The 19,230-nt window shown below is 60.8% G+C and overlaps 3 protein-coding genes across 6 annotated transcripts in view; 2 read left to right on the top strand and 1 right to left on the bottom strand.

Annotated features, from left to right (window-relative positions):
- Positions 1–7,055, top strand: part of ESPL1 (extra spindle pole bodies like 1, separase) — a 35,930-nt gene extending 28,875 nt beyond the window's left edge. For all 3 annotated transcript variants that reach the window (XM_064401135.1, XM_064401136.1, XM_064401134.1), the window contains 7 exons: positions 60–221; positions 1,260–1,421; positions 2,245–2,349; positions 2,990–3,102; positions 3,776–3,859; positions 4,921–5,085; positions 5,953–7,055. In XM_064401135.1, coding sequence (XP_064257205.1) covers positions 60–221; positions 1,260–1,421; positions 2,245–2,349; positions 2,990–3,102; positions 3,776–3,859; positions 4,921–5,085; positions 5,953–6,154 — 993 coding nt within the window. In that variant the 3' untranslated portion in view covers positions 6,155–7,055. The remainder of the gene's footprint in view (positions 1–59; positions 222–1,259; positions 1,422–2,244; positions 2,350–2,989; positions 3,103–3,775; positions 3,860–4,920; positions 5,086–5,952) is intronic.
- A 214-nt stretch (positions 7,056–7,269) lies between these two features.
- Positions 7,270–12,200, top strand: PFDN5 (prefoldin subunit 5). Of its 2 annotated transcripts, XM_064401144.1 has the most exons (7): positions 7,270–7,402; positions 8,049–8,151; positions 9,460–9,491; positions 9,591–9,665; positions 10,707–10,812; positions 11,768–11,904; positions 11,947–12,200. In XM_064401144.1, the coding sequence occupies exons 1-7, from the start codon at positions 7,331–7,333 to the stop codon at positions 12,187–12,189; spliced, it is 768 nt and encodes a 255-aa protein (XP_064257214.1). In that variant the 5' UTR covers positions 7,270–7,330; the 3' UTR covers positions 12,190–12,200. The 2 variants fall into 2 exon arrangements, with proteins under 2 accessions (XP_064257214.1, XP_064257213.1); XM_064401143.1 differs by having other exon boundaries at positions 11,768–12,200.
- Positions 12,201–13,416: 1,216 nt separating this feature from the next.
- Positions 13,417–18,689, bottom strand: C1QL4 (complement C1q like 4). The gene is made up of 2 exons (XM_064401148.1): positions 18,043–18,689; positions 13,417–13,978 (listed from the first exon to the last, which is right to left on the bottom strand). The coding sequence occupies exons 1-2, from the start codon at positions 18,556–18,558 to the stop codon at positions 13,799–13,801; spliced, it is 696 nt and encodes a 231-aa protein (XP_064257218.1). The 5' UTR covers positions 18,559–18,689; the 3' UTR covers positions 13,417–13,798.
- Positions 18,690–19,230: the final 541 nt, after the last annotated feature.

The following is a 19,230-nucleotide window of genomic DNA, read 5'->3' as shown; positions in this document are numbered from 1 at the left end:
GTGGCATTCCCGGCGTTTTTGGGGTCATGATCCCGTTCCCATTGCGTGTCTTTCCCCAGAGCCTGATCCAGAACCTGGACTCGGAGGTTTTGGGGTGCTGGCGGGGGCTGCTGCTGCCCCGGGATCCCGGGAATTCCCCCCTGGATGAGCAGGAATTGTCCCAGCTGCTCCAGGAGCTCCGGGAATGCGGCTGGGACCGCCCCGAGCCCGCCCTGCTCCGGGTATGGGGCCGGGATTGGGGTTTGGGGTTGGGGTTTGGGGTGGTGACCCTTTGATCTGCGGGTGCTGATCCCTGGATTTCAGGAGGATGATCCCAGGATTTTTGGGGTTTTGATCCCTGAAAGTTGTGGGTGATGATCCCAGAATTTGGGGGTGTGATCCCTGGATTTGGGGGGGTGATTCTGGGGGATTGGGGATTGGGGTTTGGGTTTGGGGTTTGGGATGGTGACCCTTTGATCTGCGGGTGCTGATCCCTGGATTTCAGGAGGATGATCCCAGGATTTTTGGGGTTTTGATCCCTGGAAGTTGTGGGTGATGATCCCAGAATTTGGGGGTGTGATCCTGGGATTTGGGGGGGTGATCCCGGGATTAGGGGGGGTGATCCTGGGGATTTGGGACTTTACCCCTGGAATTTAGGGTGTTAACCCCACATTTTGTGTTCTGCCCCACATTTTGGGTTGCTGATCCCAGGTTTTGGGGTTTTGCCCCTGGAATTTGGGAATTCCCCTGGAGCTGTCTCTCCCTCCCCATGTGCTGCTGTCTGTGCTGTGTCCGGCCGATGTCCGGCCGCTGGCCCCAGCCCTGTGTCCAGTGGGGCTCTGATCCCAGATTTTGGGGCTCTGATCCTGAATTTTGGGGCTCTGATCCCGGATTTTGGGAATTGTCCCTCTCCCCCCCTGCAGACGCTGCTGTGGGCGCTGTGTCCGGCCGATGTCCGGCCGCTGGCCCCAGCCCTGTGTCCAGTGGGGCTCTGATTGCAGATTTTGGGGCTCTGATCCCGGATTTTGGGGTTCCGATCCCAGATTTTGGGGTTCTGATCCCGGATTTTGGGAATTGTCCCTCTCCCCCCCTGCAGGCGCTGCTGTGGGCGCAGTGTCCAGCCGATGTCCGGCCGCTGGCCGCAGCGCTGTGTCCAGTGGGGCTCTGATCCCAGATTTTGGGGTTCTGATTGCAGATTTTGGGGTTCTGATCCCGGATTTTGGGGTTTCAATCCCGTATTTTGGGAATTCCCCTGGAATTGTCCCTCTCCCCCCCTGCAGGCGCTGCTGTGGGCGCTGTGTCCGGCCGATGTCCGGCCGCTGGCCGCAGCGCTGTGTCCGGCCCGGCCGCTGCGGGCGCGGCTGCTGCTGGACGAGGCCCTGGAGCGGCGCCGGGAGAGCCCCGGGGGCAGCGCGGGGTCCCTGGTGCTGCTGCTGGACAGGGTGAGAGCTGCCTTCATCCCCAGCTCCCTTCCTCATCCTCACCTCCTTTTCCTCCTCCTTTTCTTCCTCCTTATCCCCATTTTCTCTTCCTTTGCCTCCTCTTCCTCCTCTTCTCCCTACTCCCACTTCCCTTTTCATTTTCCTTCTTCCTCCTCCTCTTCCTCCTTCTTTTTCCTTCTTCCTCCTCCTTTTCCTTTTTCCTCCTCCTTCTTCCTTCTCTTTCCTCTTCCTCCTCCTCCTCCTTTTCTTTCTTCTCCTCTTCCTCCTTTTCCTCCTCCTTTTTCCCATTTTCTCTTCCTTTGCCTTCTCTTCCTCCTCTTCTCCCTACTCCCACTTCCCTTTTCATTTTCCTTCTTCCTCCTCCTCCTTTTTCCTTTTCTCCTCCTGCTCTTTCTCCTCCTTTTCCTTTTTCCTCCTCCTCCTTCCTCCTCTTTCCTCTTCCTCGTCCTCCTCTTCCTCCTTTTCCCCACTTGCTTTTCCTCCCCTTCCTCATCTTCTTCCTCCTCTTCTTTTTCACCTTCCTTTTCCTTTTCCTTTTCATTTTCCTTTTCCTTTTCCTTTTCCTTTTCCTCCCCTTCCTCCTCCTCCTCCTGCTTTTTCTGCTCCTTTTTCCTCCTCCTCCTCCTTCTTCTTTCCTCCTTTTCCTCCTCCTTTTCCTCTCCTCTTCCTCCTTTTCCCCACTTTCTTTTCCTCCCCTTCCTCATCTTCTTCCTCCTCTTCTTTTTCACCTTCCTTTTCCTTTTCCCCCCTTCCTCATCCTTTTTGTCTCCCCTTCCTCCTCCTCCTCCCTGTCCCTCACGCCGTGTCCCTGTCCCTGTCCCAGCACCTGCAGCGGCTGCCCTGGGAGAGCTCCAGGACCCTCCGGAACGTTCCGGTGACGCGGCTGCCGGGGCTGCGCTTCCTGCTGCGCTACGGGCTGGCACGGCAGGTATGGGGACACACCTGGGACACACCTGGGACACACCTGGGACAGGGACACACACCTGGGATTGGGCACACACCCCTGCCGGGGCTGCGCTTCCTGCTGCGCTACGGGCTGGCACGGCAGGTACACACCTGGGACACACCTGGGACAGGAACACACCTGGGACACACCTGGGATTGGGCACAACCCCTGGGACACACCTGGGACACACCTGGGGACAGGGACACACACCTGGGGACACCTGGGACACACCTGGGGACACCTGGGGACAGGGACACACATCTGGGGACACCTGGGACACACCTGGGGACACCTGGGGACAGGGACACACCTGGGACAGGGACACACACCTGGGATTGGGCACACACCCCTGCCGGGGCTGCGCTTCCTGCTGCGCTACAGGCTGGCACGGCAGGTATGGGGACACACCTGGGACACACCTGGGAACAGGGCCACACACCTGGGATTGGGGCCACACACCTGGGATTGGGGCCACACCTGGGATTGGGGACAGGGACACACCTGGGCCACACCTGAGACTGGGGACACGCCACACCTGGGATTGGGGCCACACCTGGGCCACCCCTGGCTGCCATTCCCAGGTTTTGGGGTCCCTCATTGGGGTCCCCGTGTTCCCCCGCAGTGCTCGGGGTCGGTGCTGAGCCGCGGCGTGAACCCCAAAAACGCCTTCTACGTGCTGAACCCCCAGCGGGACCTGGGCGGCACCGAGGAGAGGTTCCGGGGCTGGTTCGAGAGGTGCGACCCCAAAACACCCCTGGGACCCCATAAACACCACTGGGACCCCCAAAACCACCCCAAAAACCCCCCTGGGATCCCAAAAACGCCCCTGGGATCCCAAAAATCCCCTCCAGTACTCTAAAAATCCACTGGAATCCCAAAAATCCCCCCAAAAACTCCCTCCAGGACTCCAAAAATCACCCAGAATCCCAAAAAATCCCCTCCAGGACCCCAGAATCTCTCAGGGAACCCCAAATCCTGCTCATTTTCCCCCAAATTTTGAGTTCTGCACCCCTAACCCTGCCCCTTTCCCCCCAAATTTTGAGTTCTGCACCCCAAACCCTGCCCCTTTTCCCCCCATTTTGGTTTCTGCACCCCAAATCCTGCCCCTTTCCCCCCAAATTTTGAGTTCTGCACCCTAAACCCTGCCCCTTTTCCCCCAATTTTGGTTTCTGCACCCCAAACCTGCCCCTTTTCCCCCAAATTTTGGGTTCTGCACCCCAAACCCTGCCCCTTTCTCCCCGATTTCCTTCTCCCATCCCAATTTTCCCGTTTTCCCCGGGTTTTTCCCGGTTTTTCCCCATTTTTTCCCCTTTTTTTCCCATTTTTTCCCGTTTTTTTCCCATTTTTTCCCTTTTTTTTCCCATTTTTTCCCTTTTTTCCCCATTTTTTCCCGTTTCCCCTTCCCCAGCGAGCCCGGCTGGCGCGGGGTCTCGGGGACGGCGCCGACCCCGCAGCAGCTGCAGGAGGCGCTGGGGCAGCGCGACCTCTACATGTGAGAGAAACCCCAAAAGGGTCGGGGGTCCGGGGCTGGGTTTGGGGCTGATGATGGGCTGGATTTTGGGGGGGTTTGGGGTCAGATTTGGGGCTGGATTTTGGGGGGATTTGGGACTGATTTGGGGCTGATGATGGGCTGGGTTTTGGGGAGATTTGGGACTGATTTGGGGTTGGATTTTGGGGGGATTTGGGACTGATTTGGGGCTGGGTTTTGGGGGTTTGGGGCTGGGTTTTGGGGGGATTTGGGGTCGGATTTGGGGCTGATGATGGGTTGGATTTTGGGGAGATTTGGGGTTGGATTTGGAGTTGGATTTTTGGGGGATTTGGGGCCACATTTGGTGCTGATTGGGGGGGATTTGGGGTTGGATATTGGGGGGATTTGGGGTTGGATTTCGGAGTGATTTGGGACTGGATTTGGGGCTGATTAGGGGTTGGATTTTGGGGGGATATGGGGCCAATTTGGGGTTGGATTTTGGGGAGATTTGGGACTGATTTGGGGCTGATTAGGGGTGGATTTGGGGGCTGATTCAGGGGGCTTTTTTAGGGCTTTTCTGGTGACTCCCAGCTGGTTTTGGGGTCGATTTTGGGACTGATTTGGGGTCAGATTTAGGGTCAGTTTTGGGGTTTGCTCCTGCAGCTACGCCGGGCACGGGGCAGGGGCTCGGCTGCTGGACGGGCAGAGCCTGGCACAGCTGGGTTTGGGGTCAGATTTAGGGTCAGATTTGGGGCTGATTTGGGGTCAGATTTGGGGCTGATTTTGGTGTCCATCCCCTCAGCTACGCCAGGCACGGGTCAGAGCCTGGCACGGCTGGGTTTGGGGTGATTTGGGGTCAGATTTAGGGTCAGTTTTGGGGTTTGCTCCTGCAGCTATGCTGGGCACGGGGTGGGGGCACAGCTGGGTTTGGGGTCAGATTTAGGGTCAGATTTGGGGCTGATTTGGGATCTGCTCCTGCAGCTACGCCGGGCACGGGGCAGGGGCTCGGCTGCTGGACGGGGAGAGCCTGGCACGCCTGGGTTTGGGGTCAGATTTAGGGTCAGATTTGGGGTTTGCTGTTGCAGCTACGCCGGGCACGGGGCGGGGGCGCGGCTCCTGGACGGGCAGAGCCTGGCACGCCTGCCCTGCCGGGCCGTGGCGCTGCTCTTCGGCTGCTCCAGCGCCGCCCTGGCCCCGCGGGGGCCCCTCGAGCCCTCGGGCACCGTCCTCAAGTTCGTCCTGGCCGGGTGGTGAGTCAGGGGCTGGGCTTGGGGGTTTGGGGTTTGGGGGTTGAAGGTTTGGGGATCTGGAGTTTGGGGTGCAGGGGTTTGGGATTTGGGGATTTTGGGTTTGGGATTGGGGATTTTGGATTGGGGAACTCTGGAGGGTTCTGGGGGCTCTGGGATTTCGTGGCGGGATTTGGGGTTCTGGGGCTTTGGGGTGGTTTTGGGATGGCTTTGGGGATTTGGAGCTCTGGGATTTGGGGTGGTTTTGGGGGTTTGGGGCTCTAGGATTTGGGGTGGTTCTTTACTTTTTGGGTCTCTCCCTCTGCTCACAGCCCCATTTTGGGGTATCTCTCTTTTGGGGTGGATATCTCTGTTTTTGGGGTGTGTCTCTCTCTGTTTTTGGGATCTCTCTGTATTTGGGGTGTGTCCCTCTCTGGTTTTGGGTTCTCACAGCCCCGTTTTGGGGTATCTCTGTATTTGGGGTGTGTCTCTCTGTATTTGGGGTGTGTCTCTCTGTATTTGGGGTGTGTCTCTCTGGTTTTTGGGTGTCTCTCTGTTTTTGGGTTCTCACAGCCCCGTTTCGGGGTCTCTCTCTGGTTTTGGGGTGTGTCTCTCTGTATTTGGGGTATCTCTCTTTGGGGTGTGTCTCTCTGTATTTGGGGTGTGTCTCTCTGTATTTGGGGTGTCTCTCTCTGGTTTTGGGGTGTCTCTCTCTCTGTATTTGGGGTGTCTCTCTCTGGTTTTGGGTTCTCACAGCCCCGTTTCGGGGTCTCTCTCTGTATTTGGGGTGTCTCTCTCTGGTTTTGGTGTCTCTCTCTCTGTATTTGGGGTGTCCCTCTCTGTTTTCGGGATCTCACAGCCCCTTTTTTGGGGTGTCCCCCCCGTTTTCAGCCCTCTGGTGCTGGGGAACCTGTGGGATGTCACGGACCGGGACCTGGACCGGCTGGCGCAGGCGCTGCTGCGGGGCTGGCTGGGGGGCGGCCCCGGGACCCCCCTGCTGGCCCAGCTGGCCCAGGCCCGCCAAGCCCCCCGCCTCAAATCCCTCATCGGGGCCGCCCCCGTGGCCTACGGGCTCCCGGTCAGCCTCTGCTGAGGGAGCCACGTTTGGGGGGGCCCTTGGTGCTTTGGGGGCTCCCCCAAGGCTCGGAGTGAAGGTTTGGGGTCCCTTTGGGGCTCCCCCATGGCTTGGAGTGAGGATTTAGGGTTCCCCCACTGCCTGGAGTGAGAGCTTGGGGTCCCTTTGGCATCTTTTGGGTCCCTTTGGGGGCTCCCCCACTGCCTGGGGTGAAGGTTTGGGGTCCCTTTGGCTTCTTTGGGGTCCCCCCGTTGCCTGGGGTGAGGGTTTGGGGTCCCTTTGGGGTTCCCCCATGGCTTGGAGTGAGGATTTGGGGTCCCTTTGGCATGTTTAGGGTTTCCCCATTGCCCAGAGCTGCCCTGGGGTGAAGGTTTGGGGTCCTTTTGTCATCTTTGGGGTCCCTTTGACATCTTCAGGGGTCCCCCCATTGCCTGGAGTGAAGGTTTGGGGTCCCCCCATCATCTTTGGGGTCCCCAGGGGCTGCCCTGGGGTGAAGGTTTGGGGTCCCCCCATGGCCTGGATTAAAGGTTTGGGGTCCCTTTGGCATCTTTGGGGTTCCCCCATTGCTTGGAGTGAGGGTTTAGGGTTTCCCCATTGCCTGGAGTGAATTTTTGGGGGGACTCCAGTTGTTTTCGGGGTCCCCCCTTTATTTATAGGGGAGAACTGGGGGTCCCCCCATCACTTTTGGAATCCACTTGTGGCCTTTGGGGCCCCCCATTTGTTACTTTTGGGGTCCCCCATTACCTCTGGTGACGCTTTTGGGGCTCCCACCCCCGCGGGGATTTCTGGGGTGTCTGAAGGAAAGGGGAGGGTTGGAACTGCCTTAATTTAATGAAATTTTAACAACATTTTAACAAAATTTTTAACGAAATTTGGTTTTATTCGCCTGTTTTGCAACAATAAAGCTGCTGCCTCTGCACTTCCCTCTCCTGAGTCTTTGTGGGACCCCCCAAATTTCTCCTGGACCCCCCAGAAATCCCTCTAAACTCCTCTTTTCCTTGGGGGGTGGGGGGGGGGGGGGCACTACACCGCCCCCCAATCCTCCAAGCCGCCAGGGGGCGGGCTCACGGGTGGCGGGGCGCGATCCTCCAAGCCGCCAGGGGGCGGGCTCACGGGTGGCGGGGCGCGGTCCTCCAGCCGGCAGGGGGCGCTGCGGCGGCGGGCGCGGCCCCGGCTGAGGGCGGGCGGCCCAAGATGGCGCAGGCCGTGAGCGTGGGGGAGCTGGGGCTGCCGCAGCTGGAGCTGCTCAAGGGGCAGCTGGAGCAGGTCCGGGGGGCTCGGGGAGGGGCGTGGGGGAGCTCTGGGGGTCGTGGGGAGCCAGGGATCCCCGGGGGGAGCTGTGGGGGGGGGGCGCGGATGGAGCAGGTGCGGGGATGGGAGGGTCCTGAGGGGAGCTGGGGGGGCCTGGGGGTCCCGGCTGGAGCAGGACTGGGGGGGCTTGGGGGGGTTTGGGGGGTCCCGAGGCCTGGGGGTCGAAGCTTGGGTGGGCTGGAGGGGAATTTGGGGGTGTCTGGGGGGGCTCCGGGGGGGTTTTGGGGGTCCCCACGCCCGGGGGTCGCAGCTTGGGCAGATGAAGAGAGTCTAGAGGGGAATTTGGGGGTGTCTGGGGGGGGTTTTGGGGGTCCCCAGGCCCGGGGGGTCGCAGCTTGGGTGGGCTGGAGGGGAATTTGGGGGTGTCTGGGGGGTCTCTGGGGTTTGGGGAGGGTCGCAGAGCCCCTGGGTGCCCCCCGCCCTTGACACCCACCCCAATTTCAAGGACCCCTCCCCAATAAAAAGCATCTCTTCATCCTCATCCCCTTGGGGCCATTCCCAGCCCTGGGGGTCTCCCCCTGGGGACCCCCTCCCCAAATCCCCACCTCGGGGGTCCTCTCCCCGGCGCTGGGGACGCCCCCGAACCCCCAAAACCCCGCAGGAGGTGGAGTTCCTGTCCTCGTCCCTGGCGCAGCTCAAGGTGGTGCAGACCAAGTTCGTGGAGGCCAAGGAGTGCCTGAACGTGCTGCACAAGGGCAACGAGGGTGAGGCACCCCAAAAAAAACCCCAAAAAAAACCCCAAAACCCCCAAAACGTGCTGCACAAGGGCAACGAGGGTGAGGCACCCCAAAAAAAACCCAAAAAAAACCCCAAAACCCCCAAAACGTGCTGCACAAGGGCAACGAGGGTGAGGCGCCCCCAAAAAAACCCCAAAAAAAACCCCAAAAACCCCAAAACGTGCTGCACAAGGGCAACGAGGGTGAGGCACCCCAAAAAAAACCCCCAAAAAGTGCTGCACAAGGGCAACGAGGGTGAGGCACCCCAAAAAAACCCCCAAAAAGTGCTGCACAAGGGCAACGAGGGTGAGGCACCCCAAAAAAAACCCAAAAAAAACCAAAAACCCCAAAACGTGCTGCACAAGGGCAACGAGGGTGAGGCACCCCAAAAAAACCCCAAAAAAAACCCCAAAACCCCCAAAACGTGCTGCACAAGGGCAACGAGGGTGAGGCACCCCAAAAAAACCCCAAAAAAAACCCCCAAAAAAACCCCAAAACCCCCAAAACGTGCTGCACAAGGGCAACGAGGGTGAGGCACCCCAAAAAAAACCCAAAAAAAAATCCCCCCCGGGGGGTCCCCAAAACCCCCAAATCTGCAGCCGGGGCTTTAAAATCTGGGGGGGGTCCCCAAATTGTGATGGGGGGGATAAATGCTGTGGGGGCTCCGTGAGTTGTGGGGAGCAGAAATTTGGTTTGGGGGGTCCCAAATCCTCGGGGGGGGGTCCCCAAAATCCCGGGGGGTCCCCAAAACCAGGAGTGGTTCCTAAATCCCAGATCCTGATGGAGATCCTTAAAACCAGGGGTGGATCCTAAACCCCAAATCCTGGGAGGAGAGCCCCAAAAATAGGGATGGTTCCTAAACCCCAAATCCTGATGGGGATCCCCAAACCCAGGGGTGGATCCTAAACCCCAAATCCTGGGGGGGGAGCCCCAAATCCTGATGGGTTTCCCCAAACCCAGGGGTGGATCCTGAACCCCAAATCCTATTGGGGGTCCCCAAAACCAGAGGGACCTTGGGGAGCCCCAAATCCTGATGGGGATCCCCAAAACCAGGGGTGGTTCTTAAACCCCAAATCCTAATCAGGGAGCCCCAAATCCTGATGGGTTTCCCCAAAACCAGGGGTGGTTCTTAAACCCCAAATCTTGGAGGGGGAGCCCCAAATCCTGATGGGGATCCCCAAAACCAGGGATGGCTCCCAAACCCCAAACCCCCCACGGGGAACCCCCAACCCCAATCCGACCCCGTGGGGCGTTTGGGCTGCTTTTGGGGTACCCTGACCCCCCCTCTTCCCACAGGGAAGGATCTCCTGGTGCCTCTCACCAGCTCCGTATCCTTGTGCTGCCCCCGGGACCCCCGGGACCCCCCGTGGGGGGTGGGTGCCCCCCTGTGCCCCCCGTGTGCCCCCCGTTTTCCCTGACCCCCCCAGATGTACGTGCCAGGCAAGCTGCAGGACGTCAGCACGGTGCTGGTGGACGTGGGCACGGGCTACTACGTGGAGAAGGTGGGCAGGGGGCTGGGGGGGCTGGGGACCCCCATGTCCACCCCCGCTCCCGTTCCCCCCCTCCCCCACCCCTCTTTGCTCCGGTTTTTGTTTCATTTCAGCCCTTTCTTTGTCCCCATTTCCTCGTTTTCTCACCCCGTTTCTCCTTCTCACCCCGTTTTTCCTTCATTTCCCCATTTCCCGCCCCATTTTTATTAATTTTCCCCTCGTTTTCCCCATTTTCCCCCCATTCCCACCCCATCTTTCTGAATTTTCCCCTCATTTTCCCTTCATTTCCCCATTTTTCCCCATTTCCCACCCCATTTTTCTGAATTTTCCCCTCATTTTCCCTGGTTTTCCCCATTTCCCCCTATTTCCCACCCCATCTTTCTGAATTTTCCCCAGTTTTCCCCATTTTCCCCCACTTCCCACCCCATTTTTCTTAATTTTCCCCTCGTTTTCCCTTCATTTCCCCATTTTTCCCCCATTCCCACCCCATTTTTATTAATTTTCCCCTCATTTTCCCCAGTTTTCCCCATTTTCCCCCATTTCCCACCCAATTTTTCTGATTTTTCCCTGGTTTTCCCCATTTTCCCCCCATTCCCACCCTGATTTTTCCTCTCTCACCCCATTTTTCCCCCATTTCCCCATTCCCACCCCATTCCCACCCCATTTCCCCCTGTTCCCACCCCCATTTCTCCCCAATTTTCCCCACATTTTCCCCCCTTTTCCCCCAATTTTTTTTCTGTTTTCCCCTAATTTCCCCTGTTTTTCTCCCAATTTTCCCTGTTTTTCTCCGCTTTTTCCCAATTTCCCCCATTTTTCTCTGTTTTTCCCACATTTGCCCCCCATTTTTCCCCTGATTTTCTCTGGTTTTCCCCATTTTTCTCCCACTTTTCCCCGTTTTTCTCTGTTTTATTCCCCAATTTCCCCAATTTTTCCCTGTTTTCCCCCATTTTTCTCTGTTTTTTTCCCTGATTTTCTCTGTTTTTCCCCATTTCTCTCTGTTTTTTCCCCCATTTTTCCCCAATTTCCCCCGTTTTTCCCCCATTTCCCCCCCAGTCAGCCGAGGACGCCCGCGCGTTCTTCCGCCGCAAGGTCGAGTTCCTGACGCGGCAGATGGAGAAAATCCAACCAGCCCTGCAGGAGAAGCACGCCATGAAACAGGGTGGGTGCCCCGGGACCCCTCCCCAAATAACCCTGACCCCCCTGGGACCCCCGGGATCCCCCCCAAATAACCCCGGGACCCCCTGCACCGCCCCCCAAATCCAGCCGGCCCTGCAGGAGAAGCACGCCATGAAACAGGGTGGGTGCCCTGGGACCCCTCCCCAAATAACCCTGGGACCCCCTGAGCCCCCCCTGACCTCCGGGACCCCCCCCAAATAACCCGGAACCCCCTGAGACCACCCCCCAAAACCAGCCGGCCCTGCAGGAGAAGCACGCCATGAAACAGGGTGGGTGCCCTGGGACCCCTCCCCAAATAACCCTGAGACCTCCTGGGACCCCCGGGACCCTCCCCAAATAACCCTGAACTCCCTGAGACCCCCGGGATCCCCCCCAAATAACCCCGGGACCCCCTGCACCGCCCCCCAAATCCAGCCGGCCCTGCAGGAGAAGCACGCCATGAAACAGGGTGGGTGCCCTGGGACCCCTCCCCAAATAACCCTGAACCACCCACACACCCCCAGGGACCCCCGGGACCCTCAGGAACCCCCCCCAAACACCCCCAAATACCCCCTGAGCCCCCCAGATATCCCTGGACCCCCCCCCAAATACTCCCAGGGCCCCCCAGACACCCCCTGGCCTTCCCCCCCTCCCCATTTTTAGGGTCCCTCCCTGACCACCCCTCTCCCCCCCACCTCCTGTTCTGGGGTCCCCCTCACCTGGTGCCCCCCAGACCCCTCCCCACTTTCAGGACCCCCCCAAACCCCTCCGTGATTTTGGGGTCCCCCTTTCCCCCCTCCCTGGTCCCGGGGTCCCCCCAACCCCTCCCCGTTTTTGGGGTCCCTCCCTGGTTTTGGGGTCCCCTTTTCCCCCTCCCGGGGATCCCCCCACGCCCCCCCTGACCCCTCCTCGTTTTTGGGGCCCCCCGTTTTTGGGGTGCCCTGACCCGCTCCCCCCAGCCGTGCTGGAGATGATGACGCAGAAGCTGCAGCAGCTGACGGCGGCCCAGGGGGGTCCCGGGGGGGGCCAAGGCGTAGCCCCCTCCCCAAAATCCCACACTGGGGGTTTGGGGGTGCAGCCCCCTCCCCAAAATCCCCGCGGTGGGGGTTTGGGGGTGCAGCCCCCTCCCCAAAATCCCGCGCTGGGGGTTTGGGGGTGCAGCCCCCTCCCCAAAATCCCACACTGGGGGTTTGGGGGTGCAGCCCCCTCCCCAAAATCCCCGCGGTGGGGGTTTGGGGGTGCAGCCCCCTCCCCAAAATCCCGCGCTGGGGGTTTGGGGGTGCAGCCCCCCTCCCCAAATACCCGCGCTGGGGGTTTGGGGGTGCAGCCCCCTCCCCAAAATCCCGACCCCCCCCCCATTTTGTACCAGTCCCTGGAATAAAGCAGAGACGGCTCCGAGGGGCTCCGGGGTCTTTGGGGGGTCCCGGGTTTGGGGGGGTGGGAGACTCCCGGGTTTGGGGACATTCTGGGACATTCGGGGACGGGGTCCCCCTCTCTGGGGGGGTCCCGGCGGGGCTGAGCCCCCTCCCCAAAATCCTTCCCGAGCCCTCCCGGCTGCGGCCACGAGGTGGCGACAGCGACACGGACAGGAGGGGACGGGGACAGGGATGGGGATGGGGACAGGGGTGGGGACAGGAGGGGACAGGGACAGGGATGGGGACAGGGACAGGGGTGGGGACAGGGACAGGGGTGGGGACAGGAGGGGACAGGGACAGGGGACAGCGATGGGGATGGGGACAGGAGGGGACAGGGACAGGGATGGGGACAGGGACAGGGATGGGGACAGGAGGGGACAGGGATGGGGACAGGAGGGGACAGGGACAGGGATGGGGATGGGGACAGGGATGGGGACAGGGATGGGGACAGGAGGGGACGGGGACAGGGACAGGGATGGGGACAGAGATGGGGATGGGGACGGGGACAGGAGGGGACAGGGACAGGAGGGGACAGGGACAGGAGGGGACAGGGATGGGGACAGGGACAGGGATGGGGACAGGAGGGGACAGGGATGAGGATGAGGATGGTGACAAGCTGGGGACAGGGACAGGGCTGGGGACAGGGACAGGAGGGGACAGGGATGAGGATGAGGATGGTGACAAGCTGGGGACAGGGACAGGGCTGGGGACACGGCCATGGCTGGGTGGTGACAATGAGGGGCCAGGCCGGGGTTGCTGTGTCCCTCAGGCTCCGCTGCCCCCCGTGCCAGCGCAGCGTGTCCCCAGGGGTGGCAGTGTCCCTGCGCAGCCGGGGGTGTCTGTCACTGTCACTGTCGCTGTCGCTGTCGCTGTCCCCGCTGACAGCCAGCACCGGCGGGGGGGGGGAGGTGACAAGGCGTGACACGGGGGGTGACACAAAAGCCGCGGGGACATCTCTGGCCGGCCTGGAGGTGCCACCGCCCGCCGCGCTGGCTGTCCCTGGTGTCACCCCTGCGTGCCCCCCGGCTGCGCTTTGTGCCACCCCCTGTCCCCTGTGCCACCCCCTGTCCCCTGTGCCACCGCTCTGTCCCCTGTGCCACCCCCCTGTCCCCTGTGCCACCCCCCTGTCCCCAGTGCCACCCCCTGTCCCCTGTGTCACCCCAGCAGAGGCAGAGCCGCCATCCAGCCCCGGCTCCTTTTATTGGGGACAAACTGGGACGGACTGGGACAGACTGGGACACCCCCGGGGTGCTGCCATGCGGGGGCGGGGGTGTCCCGGGGGTGTCACCGGCAGTCCCGGGGGGGTCCCGGGGGGGGTCCCGGGGGTCACTCGGGGCAGAGCTGGGGCCAGAGCAGCTGCTGGGCTGGGGGTCACCCCGGGGCGCGGGGGGGTCCCCGTTACCGGGGGGGGTCCCGGTGGTCCCGGGGGGGTCCCGGGGGGGTCAGTCGGGGTAGATGAAGCCGGAGAAGGTGCTGAGCTCGGGGGTCGGACGGGATCCCGGTTCCGGGGGTGTCCCGGGGGGGTTCCCCATTCCGGGGGGGGTCCCGGTGGTCCCGGGGGGGTCCCGGGGGGGGTCAGTCGGGGTAGATGATGAAGCCGGAGAAGGTGCTGTACTTGTTGGTGTTGCCGCCGTGCACCTTGCCCCCGTCCAGCTTGACGCACACCTCGTCGCCCACGTCCAGGTGCAGGATGACGCTGTTGCTCGCGTAGTCGTAGTTCTGGTCCGCGTCCTGCGCGATGGCGCTGGCACGGACCTGCGGGGGCACAGGGCTGGCACCGACCCCGTGTTACTGACACCGTGTGTCACCCATCCTGCCTGCCGGGGGCACAGGGCTGGCACCGGCCCCGCCTGGCACCGGCCCCGTGTGTGACCCACCCAACCTGGCACCGACCCCGTGTGTCACTGACCCCGTGTGTCACCCACCCTGCCTGGCACCGACCCTGCGTGGCACTGACACCGTGTGTCACCCACCCCACCTGCCAGGGGGCACAGGGCTGGCACCGACCCCGTGTGTCACTGACACCATGTGTGACCCACCCTTCCTGGCGGGGGGGACAGGGCTGGCACCGACCCTGCCTGGCACCGACATTGCGTGTGACCCATCCCGCGTGGCACTGACACCGTGTGTCACCCATCCTGCCTGGCACTGACACTGTGTCACCCACCTCACGTGTCACCCATCCCACCTGGCACTGACCCCCCCCCAAGGGAGGGAATGGGGATGACATCAGTGGGACCCCACCTGGCAGTGGGGGACAGGGCTGTCACCTGCCCTGCCTGGCACTGACCCCCCCTGGCACTGACCCCATGTGTCACCCACCCTGCCTGGCACTGACCCCACTCCTCTCCCCGTTCCCGCCCTCCCCGAGGTGGGGGAATGGGGGATGAGCCCGGCAGGACCCCCCGGTCAAGGTGGGGGTGTCCCCAAGGTGGGGGTGTCCCCAAGGCTCTGCTGTCCCCAAGGTGGGGGTGTCCCCAAGGCCCTGCTGTCCCCAAGGCCCCGCTGTCCCCAAGGCCCACACCTGGGGGGGACACGGCTGTCACCCCCCCCTCACTGCCCCACCTGCCCGATCCCCCCCATTCCCGTCCTCTGCTCCTTTCCTGATTCCCCAGTTCTGGTCCCTCCCAAGGCCCCAGATCCCAATTCCCGCATCCAATCCCCCCAAATTCCCATCCCCATCCAATCCCCTCAAATTCCCATCCCCATCCAATCCCCCCAAATTCCCATCCCCATCCAATCCTCCCAAATTCCCATCCCCATCCAATCCCCCCCAAATTCCCATCCTCTCCCCCATTCCCAATCCCAAATCCCATTTCCTGCATCCCATCCCCCCCAAATTCCTGCCCCCATTTCCAGATTTCCCAATCCCAAATCCCATTTCCCCCCTCCAATCCCCCCCAAATTCCCACCTTCTCCCCCCAATCCCAAATCCCATTCCCACATCCAATCCCTCCCTAAATCCCCTCCAATCCCCCCAAAATTCCCATTTTTCCCCCATTTTCCCCCATTCTCCTTTCCCCCATCCCAGATTCCCCGTTCCCAATCCCAAATCCCATTTCCCCCCTCCAATCCCCCCTAAAATTCCCATTTCCCCCATTCCCTGATTCCCAAATCCCATTCCCCATCCAATCCCTCCCTAAATCCCTTCCAATCCCCCCAAAATTCCCATTTTTCCGCCTTTTTCCCCCATTCTCCTTTCCCCCATCCCAGATTCCCCGTTCCCAATCCCAAATCCCATTTCCCCCCTCCAATCCCCCCTAAAATTCCCATTTCCCCCATTCCCTGATTCCCAAATCCCATTCCCCATCCAATCCCTCCCTAAATCCCTTCCAATCCCCCCAAAATTCCCATTTTTCCGCCTTTTTCCCCATCCTCCTTTCCCCCATCCCAGATTCCCCAATCCCAAATCCCATTTCCCCTCTCCAATCTCCCCCAAATTCCCTTTTTCCCCCATTTTTCCCCCATTTTCCCCCATTTTTTCCCATTTCCCCCATTCCCTGATTCCCAAATCCCATTCCCATCCCCCCCCATTCCCGGTTTTTCCCCATTCCCGGGGGGTCTCTGTGGGGGGGGGGGGGTCCCTCGCTGCTGCCCACGAGCCCGGAACCCCCCGGGACCCCCCAGGGACCCCCCCCCCAATCAATCCTTGTTTGTTTTCCTGGATTCTCCCGGAATAAATGGATGGGAAAAGTCCGGGATGAGCGAACAAAGGGAGCGGGGGGAGCGCGGCCCTGCCCCCCCCGGATCCGGGATGGGAAACGGGGGGGATTTGGGGGGAAATCGTGGGAATTTGGGGGGAAAAAAGGATGGGAATTTGGGGGGGAAATTGGGGGAATTTGGGGGGAAAAAGGATGGGAATTTAGGGGTGAAATAATAGGAATTTGGAGAGATAAGGGCGGGAATTTGGGGGGAAATGATGGGAATTTGGGGGGAAAAGGGTGGGAATTTGGGGGGGAAATTGTGGGAATTTGGGGGGAAAAGGGTGGGAATTTGGGGGGGAAATTGTGGGGATTTGGGGGGAAATTGTGGGAATTTGGGGGGAAAAGGGTGGGAATTTGCGGGGGGAAGGGTGGGAATTTGGGGGGGGATGATTGGGAATTTGGGGGAAGAAAGATGGGAATTTGGGATGAAAATTATGGAAATTTGGGGAGGGAAAGGGTGGGAATTTGGGGGGGAATGTGGAAATTTGGGGGGGGAAGGGTGGGAACTTGGGGGAAAAAAAAGATGGGAATTTGGGGGGGAAATGAAGGGAATTTTGGGGGGGAAAAGGGTGGGAATTTGGGGGGGGGATTGTGGGAGTTTGGGGGGAAAAGGGTGGGAATTTTGGGGGAAAATGATGGGAATTTGGGGGGGAAATTATGGGAATTTGGGGCAGGATTGGATGGGGGAAATGGGATCAGGTAAATCAGGAATGGGGAAAAATTATGGGAATTTGGGCAGGGTTGGATGGGGGAAAATAAAGGGAATTTGGGCAGGATTGGATGAGGAAAATGGGATGTGGGAATGGGGAAACAGGAATGGGAGGAAATAATGGGAATTTGGGAGAGAATTGGATGAGGAAAATGGGATGTGGGACTGGGAAGGAACAGAACTGGGGATGGGGAATCAGGGAATGGGGAAAGGAGGATGGAAATGAGGGGTTTTGTGGGAATTTAAAAGGGGGTTTGGATGGGGGAAATGGGATGTGGGGGTTTGGGATGGAGGAAATGGGAATGGGAAATCAGGGATGGGGAGAGGAGGGTGGAAATTTGGGGTTTGGGATGGGGGAAATGGGATGGAGAAAATGGGCATGGGGCTGCTGGGGTGGGTGAATCAGGGATGGAGGGGGTGGGGTGGGAATTTGGGAGGGAGCTGGATGGGGGAAACGGGATGTGAGAATGAGAAATCAGGGATGGGGGAAGCAGGATGGAATTTGGGGGGGGTTGGATGGGGGAAATGGGATGTGGGACCGGGGATGGGGAATGAGGGGTGGGGGAAGCAGGATGGGAATTTGGGGGGGGGGGGTGTTGGATGTGGGGATTTGGGATGGAGCAGAACCGAGGATGGGAAATCACGAAGGGATTGAACCCGGATGAGAACCTAAAACCACCCAAACCAAACCAGCGAAACCACCGAGGGCCAAAACAACAACCCCGAGGCTGCTGGAAAAAAAAAATAAAATAAATAAACGGGGAGTGAAAAGCAGGGAATGAAAACCGAGGAGTGAAAAGCAGGGGGAGAAAACCGGGGGATGAAAACTGGGGGGTGAAAAGCAGAGGTGAAAACCAGGGGTGAAAACCAGGGGTGAAAACCGGGAGTGAAAACCGGGAGGTGAAAGCTGGGGGCTGAAAACCGGGGAGTGAAAACCAGAGGTGAAAACCAGGGGTGAAAACCAGGGGAGAAAACCGGGGGCTGAAAACCGGGCTGGGGGCTCGGGGGGGTGAAAAACGAGCCTGAAAACCAGGGAGTGAAAACCAGAGGTGAAAACCAGAGGAGGAAAACCTGGCTGGGGGCTCGGGGGGGTGAAAATCGAGCCCGAAAACCAGGGAGTGAAAAGCGGGGGATGAAAACCAGGGATGAAAACAGGGGCTGAAAACCGGAGAGTGAAAATTGGGGAGGGGGGGGGGGGGTGAAAACCGGGACTAAAACCCGCGGGGCTGAAAAGCAGCGATAAAAATCTCAAAAAATCACGGCTGAAAACAAGGGGGTGCAAACCGAGGGATGCGAACCAAACCCGGGGCTACCAACCAGGCAGTGAAAACCGGGGTTGAAAACCAAACCCGGGGCTGCAAAGCGGGGCTAAAACCGGGCTGGGGGTCCCGCGGGGGTCCCGTTACCTGCCCGTTCTTCATCAGGTCGGCCCACATGCTGGTGCCGTCCCCGCCGCGCATCAGGACGTGGTAGGTGAAGAAGTAGATGCCGGGCAGGGGGCAGGTGAATTTGCCGCTCGAGGGCTCGTAGTAGTTGCCCACGTTGGTCACCACGTCGTCGAAGCGCAGCACCTCGTAGCCCTCGTGCGGCTTCCTCAGGCCGGCGTAGAAAGCGATTTTGGGGCTGTAGAAGGACGGGATGTACCCGCCCGGGCCCGGCCCCGGGGGTCCCGGCGGGCCCGGCCGGCCCGGCTCCCCCGGCGGTCCCCGCGGCCCCGGTGGCCCCGGTGGCCCGCGGAGGCCGGCGCGGCCCTTGCGGCCCGGCTCGCCCTTGGCCCCGGGCAGGAAGGGCGGCGGCGAGGCGGGGGGCAGCTCGGGGTAGGGGTCGCAGACCATGCGGCAGCTGCCCAGCATCTCGTAGTGCGCGGCCGCCTTGGAGCCGTGCACGAGCAGCGGGATGGCCACCAGCAGCAGCAGCAGCATGGCCACGCCGATGGCCACGCCGGCCACCCGCTTCCTGCGGCTCAGCCGCGACGCGGCCAGCGCCAGCAGGTCCTCGTCGCCCTTGGGAGCGATGGTGGCGAGCGGCGGAGACGGCGGGAGGCCGCCCGCTGAGCCGGGAGCACCGGGGAGGGGACGGGGAGGGGACGGGATGGGCACGGGGAGGGGGACGGGAGGGGACAGGAGGGGACAGGGATGGGGCTGGGATGGGGCTGGGAATGGGGCAGGGACAGGAGGGGACAGGGATGGGGCTGGGGACAGGGATGGGGCTGGGAATGGGGACAGGGACAGGAATGGGGACAGGGATGGGGACAGGAGGGGACAGGGATGGGGCTGGGAATGGGGCAGGGACAGGAATGGGGACAGGGAATGGAGACGGGAATGGGGACAGAGACGAGAATGGGGCTAGGAATGGGGACAGGGACAGGGATGAGATGGGGACAGGGATGGGGCTGGAATGGGGCTGGGAATGGGGCAGGGACAGGGATGGGGCTGCTGGTGGCGGTGGGACGGGGCAGTGGCAGTGGGGATGGGGCTGGAGTTGGTGGGGACAGGGATGGGGACAGGGATGGGGACAGGGATGGGGACAGGGATGGGCACAGCGGCTGCAGCTGCGGGTGGAGCCGGGGCTGAAACCCAGGGAGGGGATGGGGC

Source organism: Passer domesticus, chromosome 31 (assembly GCF_036417665.1).
Source record: "Passer domesticus isolate bPasDom1 chromosome 31, bPasDom1.hap1, whole genome shotgun sequence".
Taxonomy (NCBI): Eukaryota; Metazoa; Chordata; class Aves; order Passeriformes; family Passeridae; genus Passer; species Passer domesticus.
This window is presented reverse-complemented; position numbering and strand designations above follow the sequence as displayed.